Here is a 7734-nt window from a genome sequence, read left to right as displayed (position 1 = left end):
GGTGCCTGCCACTTCAGGGCCTGAGAGGCCGAAGCTTTCGCCCCAGCCACCCAGCCCACTACCAACTTGGAACGGGCAGGCCAGCAAAGTTACATCACAAGCCCAGGCCAAGAAACCGCACCAAACATCCACACCACCTCAATGCCCCCACATGGGTGACAAGCTCCCGTGACTGAGCTCGGCGATGCTAGCGCTGCAGCTGAGTATTTAAGCTGGTGTTTCTCTTTGTAAACTAGCGAGGTGGGACTAAAGGAAGGGGTGCGGGGTGCGGATTGCGTGGTGACTGACTGAACCGTGAAACCTTTCTCGCTTCGCCCGCCCACTTGCCTGCCGCGCGTCGACGTCTCCGATAGTCCGATCCCCTCAGCCTTATCCATGCACGCGCGCTAGCCCCAACCCAAGCACCGCATCGGCGCCCCCCACCTGCCGCCGGCGGCCGTGGCCCGCTCCGCCCGATGGAATGCCGCTCCTGACCTAAGCGAAGCTCCCCCAGCCAGCGCTCCGAGCCGATGCCGCTCGCAGGCATTGCCCTCGCGCCTCTCCTCGTCTCCCCGCTCGCGCCTCCCTCTCCCCGTGGCAGCGTTGCCGCCGTCTCTGCAGAGCCCGCGAGAAGGCGCCGCGCGCTACGGCGGGTCCGGTGCTCGGCCGCAGCGGCGTCCGGAGGAGGCGGGGACGCCGTCGAGCTTTCCCGCGCGACGCTGCTCTGGAGGGCGGCCAGGCTGCCCATCTACTCCGTGGCGCTCGTGCCGCTCACCGTGAGTTCCCCACGGCTGCAAGTTCCTCCCTCCCCATTGCCAATGCTTAACCCTGCAATTCAGAATTGTAACCTGTTAGTGTGCTAGCATGCAAATCAGAATGAGTATTGAATCATTGATCGCAGCTACGGGGAGAACAAGCCAAATTGGAAGATCATTACTCCACATTTGGTGGTATGAAACTACGATCGCCTTACGCATTTGCATTGACAGTTGCTTGCACTTGCAGGTAGGGACTGCTGCTGCTTATAACCATGCAGGGTTGTTCTTTGCCAGGCGCTACTTTGGCCTCCTGGCTGCTGCTGTCCTTGTGATCACCTGGCTCAATCTGAGGTAAAACTCACCAACACAAGTATACTCTGACAAGCAAAACGATGCTGATATCAATAGCACTGTTCAACCATTCATTCCCCTGGTCTGAACAAAGTTGCATTTTCACTCTACTGCAGCAATGACGTTTATGATTCAGATACCGGCGCTGATAAGAACAAGAAAGAATCCGTGGTCAATATTGTTGGCAGGTACCGCTCGTTCCTGGTACCGGCGAGTAGTAACATCCTAATTGCTTGCATATCTGTATTTGGAAACGAAACAGTTTACAGTGTGATCTGCTGTGCAGTCGAGCAGCGACACAATATGCTGCAAATGTTTCTCTTCTGCTCGGCTTTGGTGGGCTATTTTGGGCCTTTGCGGAAGCAGGGGATGTCCGGTTCATCGTTTTGGTGCTATGTGCAATCCTCTGTGGTTATGTTTACCAGGTGAAATCTTCTGCCCCCTTTTCAGGGAACCTTGTGTTTCTTTATGTTCCGTAATCTGTAACAGAATATATTTGCCTTTTGTGGTCGATTATGGGTTGTCTCATCTATAAATAGCCTGATGCATTCAGTATTTCAGTTAATTTAGCAAAATGTAATTGTGTGTCGATGTTTTTCATCTCATCCATGTGCAATTTCGCAGTGCCCGCCGTTCCGATTAAGTTACCGCGGTCTAGGCGAACCATTATGTTTTGCTGCATTTGGCCCATTGGCAACGTCAGCATTCTACTTCTCAAACAGCAGCAGAAGCATTTCAAGGTACGCTCTACAACAACTATTTATCAACTATTGTGTGTATAATCAGCACTTTAGAGTGTTGAAGGATCGATGATCTATCTTAATCTCTCTACAAAAATGCAAGGATCCGTTTATACCTAAACAGTTCCTTTTGAAATGTTGGCATTTGTCAGCAGGACTGCAGCTCTTCTCCCTCTCAGCAAAACAGTCATAGCTTCATCCATTCTTGTTGGGTTGACAACTACCCTGATACTCTTCTGCAGCCACTTTCACCAGGTATAAATTCAGCCCCCTGACATATGAATCGATGCAGTAATTTTATATATTTGAAATGATCATTAGCTGATGAACTCAGATAATCTGTAGATTGAAGGAGACAGGGCTGTTGGAAAGATGTCTCCCCTGGTATTCCACTCTCTTTTTTCAGCACATCTGATTTCACTTATGTACAAATAATCAGTACTACTCCCTCCGTCCCATAATATAAGAGCGTTTTTTACACTAGGGAGTAGTATCACATAAGTTCTTCGTGTGTGAACCTGTAAACAGGTAAGAATTGGCACCAAGACAGGCGCGACACTAGTGACAGTTGCGATCGGCACCCTCTACACTCTCTTGACGGCTTTTGGCATAAGCAGATGCCTTCCACCATCCTGCATTGTAAGCTACTGATCCATACTGTTCCTCTTAAGAAAACTACCTAAAAACACAGCTCCCACCTCAAGCATTGCTACTGTATCATATTCTTAGGTCCTTGGCGCCCTGACTCTCCCTCTTGGCAAATGGGTTGTGGACTATGTGCAGAGAAACCATGATGTAAATACTCCTCCCTTGTCACTCCTTCCTTTTTCGCTCTGAATCTTTTTCGTCAGTCCACACTAACACTGGCTGAAGTTGATGAAAAATGCAGGATGACACCAAGATCTTCATGGCCAAGTATTACTGCGTTCGGCTGCACGCCTTGTTCGGGATGGCGCTGGCTTCCGGTCTGGCGCTGGCCAGGAACGGCATACTAGCCTGACAGGCAGACAGGCAGACCGACAGATGGGCCACCATTGACAGTTGACAGTTGGTACAGAGAAATGCTTCCTTCTTATTGCAGTCTCACACAGATGGAGTAAAACACACACAACTTTTACAGCCAGTGCAATGCAATGGCAGTGCATTTGCGCAGTCCTCTCGCTGGAAGAGAAGGCGGCCGGATTGGGCAAGCAGAGGTTCAGAGGCTGTTGGTTTTCTGGCTCTAGCTTAGTACAGTGGCCTCTAGCATCCCGTGATCTAGGTTTCTTTTCTGTCTGCAAGCAAAGAGAGGGCTAGCTTGGCGTGCTCGTCCTCGTCCGTCGCAGCTAGAGTAGATACTAGTACTAGATCGCCGTTTGCTCCTGCAGCAGGATATGAATTGAATTGAATTGAATTCTGATGAGGCAGTCGGGACGGGACGAGTCAGTCGGGACTCGACATGCTCCGGCCCTCTACCGACGGACGGACGGACGGACGGACTGCCATTACTGCCCTCTTTACCACCAGCCAGCGGAGGCAGAGAGTGGTGGTGGTGGTGGTGGTGGTAGACCAGCTGTTCCTGCTCGTGGTACGGCGCGCAGGCCAACTTGTTGGTGCCTATCTATCCCACCTTGGCATGCTTGCTTTTATGTTTGTATCATGTTCATCGGCCCCCCGGATCTCGATTCAGCACAGGCATACACACGGGGTGCCTTGTCAGTCAGGGTTTGTAATTGCAGACTTTGCAGTATCTAGCAGTGCTGCTGCTGCAGAATATTTATCCCACTGTCCATGGCGAGTGAGAATCACACACTCTTGCAAGTGTAGTCAACCAAATGAGGAAGATTGCGAGGAGCTGGGACAAAATGGTTGCAAGCGGATAAAAAACACGATCCAACGCGCTGACGCAAACAGACGGATGCCTGTTTTCCTGTCTGATTCGACTCATTTTCAGCCTAAATTTGGACAGGTTTGCATCCACTCCCGCCTTTCCTCTTCCAAAACCCTCCCGCCCTAGAGCCATGGCCGACGCGCCCAACCCTGCCACCGCCCTCATCCCCATCATGACCGTCCCTGCTGGGGTCATCCGCGTTGTAGCCCCGAAGAAGGCGAAAAAAGAGGTCGCCCCGGAGTAGAGAACGGCTGAGACAACGAAGCGGGCCAACCGAAGGAGGAAGGAGAAGGCAGAAGAAGAAACCGTAGCCGTCGCCTCCCAGGCACGGGATGTTGCGGACACCAAGGTCATCGCCGCCAAAGCCTCACAAACCACCCTCCTCATGCTAGGGATCGAGCCAGCCTTTCTTGCCCCCGCCACCAACGGCCATCACGGGCTCGTCGGTGGCCCACCCGCCCAAGCTTCCGGAGTCGTCTTCCATGTCAACATCGTGACCGACATACAGGTACCTTCCCGGACATGACCGAACGTCCCGCTTCTCCACCTCACTATGGGGCAGCTTGCGGGAAGTCGGTGATTCCGTGTCAATCGTCAGCCTCCCATTGATCTCAACAGCCCACCTGTGGCTGGCCAGTCCACCGACACACGAAGGAAGCACCCGCGGGTGGTCTCCCGACCAACTTCCCCGATGCCCACAACATGTTTGATGGAATGCCAACCACAACGCCGAACAACCCAAGATACCACGAGGAGGCCATGAAGAACTCCTTTGACATACAAAAGAAGACACACGAGATCGATGAGGCCCATGCTCAGTCAAGAGCCAACGAAGTGGAGGTGAAGCAAAAGGAGGTAGAGCTCGCACTAATATGCAAGGAAGTGGAGATCAGGGGGGGCGACTTGAGCAAGATGACCCAAGAAAAAGGGCTTTGGTTTGAGAGGAAGCAAAAGTTCATGATCGACCAAGATGTGTAATCATCTTATATTTGTTTGTGGACTACGAAGGTGGAGACGTGTGGGGCTTGTGCTATTCTTTTGGGTGCAATGTTGTATGTCAGCATGAGATATGGTACTATGCAAAAACTGCTAGATTTATTTTTGATAAATATATTTGCTACGTTTGATGAAAAGTTGCCAAATCTTGATTATTGAAGAAGAAAAACGAAAATGGCGGACCAAATGGGTCGCCCCTCCGTTTGGGTTGACCCGTTGGAGTTGCCCTAATCCTAAACAAGGAAGATTATTACACCAGGAACTGGTGGTGAGACGGAGACCATAAAGGCACGAGGCAGAGGAAAATGACAGCCAAAAAATTATTGCATCGCAGACCACCACGCCAGCATCCATCCATCCTTCTCAGCACATCACTTTCCGACTGGTCTTGCGGTACCTGTAATTATCCTCTCGAAAGCTAGCCGACGACAGAAATGGGCATCTGTGGTTTTCACTTCTTCCTTTTCAAATCAGATCCACGCAAGGGAGGATCCCTTCATTCCTAAGTCGAGAATATCTCACCACCCGTCTGAAGCAGCTGGAATATGTTCCTCCTCCACGGTCCACATCCACCAAGAAAAACCTAAAGAAGCAGCACTTCTTTCTGCTACAATGTCGACAGCCCTGATACTTGTGCACTAATTCGCTGCAATCCAGATTTTCTGAAAGCAAAAATGACAAAGAGGTGAAGAACTACCAGCTCTGGCCAGCCAGCTATCTCACTTATCAGGGAATTAGCAACTATTGAATTGGCACCAGCTTCTCACTTTCACCATTCGACCCAATTTTCGGTCAGATTAGGAAAGAGAGATTACAATGTGCTCCAGTAGAAAGCAACACAGGAATCATGATTTGTGCATCAACTGAGCTCACTCACTGTTGGTAGGAAAATGCAATGAGGGGGGCCTGTCATTGCTAATAGATCATGCAATCTGTAGGGTGCGCACCCTGAAAAGCCTATACCAGCCATGATAAACTAATGAAACCCATGATTGATTAACAAGAGAAAAGGGCAAAACCAAACGGCGATGTATCACCCAACATCCTTTACAACCCATGTGAACATAATTAGATGGCCCATGGTGCATACCATGAAACAAAAACAATGTCCACATCACACCAGAAATCCAAGCCTAATTGTATAGTATAGTAGCCGCCTACGAACAAAATGTATGTATCAGTGGCAATGATCCAAATCCCAATCAGTCAACAAAGACCAGGTCCAAACCGGAATTCAGGTATGCCACCGGGGTTGTAGATTAGATAAGAGCAGCTTCAACACCTTGCCCTCAGTGGCACAAAGAAAGTAAGCTCCTGATGTGCTCCTACTGAGCATTTCCAAGAGTAGCCAAGCAGAGCAGAAATGGCTGATAACTTTGAATATCATATCATATCATAACATCATCCATAACATGTCCTAAACAAATTTTGCATATAAAGGCTTGGGTTTGCCACTACATATTGCATATTGCATAAGCTTGTTACAAAAGAATTTGGCCAGACATGAACAAGTCATCCTTTGTCAAACACAGCATGCTCCATATACACCAAGAAAATATTAAGGTAGGTAAGGTAGAACACGCTACAAAAAAAGATGTTGAGATTGGATTTCAAGGCGAAGCTAACACATTGTAATTGTATTGCTGCTCCGTCCCCTTCCCTCGCCGCCGCCGCCGCCGCTTCCCCAGATCTCTCTCCTAGGCCGGCCATATCTACACATCGGAAGCAGCAGCGGCGGCGGCAGATGTTGTTTCTTGGTCACGGGTCGCGGACGCGGGGGCTGGTGGCCGGCATGGCCACGCCGGGAGACGTCGGCGCCCGCGGCGAGTGGAGGCAGCCGAACCCGAGCGGCGATGTGGGCACGAGGATCGGCGACGGCATCCCGCGGAGCCGGCGCATGTAGGCCGAGATGGGGGACTCCGCCGACATGCAGACGGAAGGGAGCGCCGGGAGAGGGGAGAGAGTCGGCTGGGCCGGCGACGGCAGGATGGTCGCCGGGCGGGGCGGGGCCAGCGGCGGCGGCCGGATGCGGTGGAGCCGGGACGGGATGGCCGACAGCGGAGGCGGAGGCGGAGGGGCCATGATGGGGCGCGGGGGCGGAGGGGCCATGACGGGCCGCGCCGGCGGAGGGGCCGCCGGGGCCTGGGGCGGCAGGAGGTGGGAGGGGGAGCCGGTGAGCTTCTGGACGACGTCGCGGAAGTCGGACTTGTCGATGTTGTATACGGGGGGCTGGGGCGGAGGGTGGTCGGCGGGGGCGGGGGCGGACGAGGGGGGATGCGGCGGGGCGAGGAGCGGAGGGGACATGCGGGAGGGCAGCGACGGCGGAGGGGGGGGAGGCGCTTTCATGGAGGAGGAAGCGGAGGAGGAGATGGAGGACTGCTTGGAGATCTTGTAGGAGGACTTGTTGAGGGCTCGGAGGGCGGCGGTGGAGGAGGCCGCGGAAGGCGGCGGGTGGTTGGGGTTGTCCATGACCGGAGGAGGGCGGCGGCGGGGGGCGGAGACCGGGGGGAGAGTGAGGTGGGGAGGAGTGGGAGATGGGGATTTGGGGGGCAGTGGGAAAGGGAGGCGAGTGGGCGATGGGATCTTCTCTGTCTGCCTTCTGCCCAAGCCAAAGCAAAAGAGAGGCTGCCTGCCTCCGCGAGCAGACTGGCGGTGACCTGTGCCTGGCTGATGATGAGCGAGCTGATTGGCGACTGGCTGCTCAGCAGCCCAGCGTTTCCACCCAACGCTTTGCTTCCTTTTATCTATTTTTCTATTTTTGGATAAAACTAAAACCTCGATTACTCTCTTTCTTTTGGTGGTATGTGTGCACTGCTCATCTCCGAAAACAAAATGCAGTGACCAAAGGCGCGTGAATGGCTTGTTGAGGAGATTTTTCAGGATTTGAACTGGCCACCAGAGTCATATGATTTCTCGCTCGCTCTGCTCATTTAATTTGCCACGTAAGCGTTGTCGTTTCCTCGTTAATGAGCACATTCGGTATGCCAGAGAAGTTAACGCAGTGCGCAGAAAATCACTCCCACGTGCGATCCTTCACTAC

General features: G+C 52.5%; 2 protein-coding genes across 3 annotated transcripts; one reads left to right on the top strand and one right to left on the bottom strand.

Moving 5' to 3' along the window:
• The first annotated feature begins 242 nt into the window (after nt 1–242).
• LOC125552893 (2-carboxy-1,4-naphthoquinone phytyltransferase, chloroplastic-like) lies at nt 243–3587 on the top strand. Of its 2 annotated transcripts, none has more exons than XM_048716609.1 (10): nt 243–755; nt 985–1088; nt 1205–1276; nt 1375–1513; nt 1713–1828; nt 1984–2083; nt 2174–2212; nt 2357–2467; nt 2558–2623; nt 2718–3587. In XM_048716609.1, the coding sequence occupies exons 1-10, from the start codon at nt 510–512 to the stop codon at nt 2826–2828; spliced, it is 1104 nt and encodes a 367-aa protein (XP_048572566.1). In that variant the 5' UTR covers nt 243–509; the 3' UTR covers nt 2829–3587. The 2 variants fall into 2 exon arrangements, with proteins under 2 accessions (XP_048572566.1, XP_048572565.1); XM_048716608.1 differs by having other exon boundaries at nt 1981–2083.
• Nucleotides 3588–6058: 2471 nt separating this feature from the next.
• LOC125552894 (pollen-specific leucine-rich repeat extensin-like protein 1) lies at nt 6059–7392 on the bottom strand. Its single transcript, XM_048716610.1, has one exon. The coding sequence runs from the start codon at nt 7161–7163 to the stop codon at nt 6453–6455; it is 711 nt and encodes a 236-aa protein (XP_048572567.1). The 5' UTR covers nt 7164–7392; the 3' UTR covers nt 6059–6452.
• Between the last annotated feature and the right edge of the window lie 342 nt (nt 7393–7734).

This window comes from Triticum urartu, chromosome 4 (genome assembly GCF_003073215.2).
Source record: "Triticum urartu cultivar G1812 chromosome 4, Tu2.1, whole genome shotgun sequence".
Lineage (NCBI taxonomy): Eukaryota > Viridiplantae > Streptophyta > Magnoliopsida > Poales > Poaceae > Triticum > Triticum urartu.
This window is presented reverse-complemented; position numbering and strand designations above follow the sequence as displayed.

What these genes read in the sequence shown, in the direction of transcription:
- LOC125552894 (XM_048716610.1), bottom strand. Translation starts at nt 7,163, where the DNA reads ATGGACAACCCCAACCACCCGCCGCCTTCCGCGGCCTCCTCCACCGCC.
- LOC125552893 (XM_048716608.1), top strand. Translation starts at nt 510, where the DNA reads ATGCCGCTCGCAGGCATTGCCCTCGCGCCTCTCCTCGTCTCCCCGCTC. An exon ending in TCTGCAGCCACTTTCACCAG is followed by an intron (nt 2,084 to 2,173) that starts GTATAAATTCAG and finishes GATAATCTGTAG; the next exon opens with ATTGAAGGAGACAGGGCTGT. An exon ending in TTGGAAAGATGTCTCCCCTG is followed by an intron (nt 2,213 to 2,356) that starts GTATTCCACTCT and finishes ACCTGTAAACAG; the next exon opens with GTAAGAATTGGCACCAAGAC.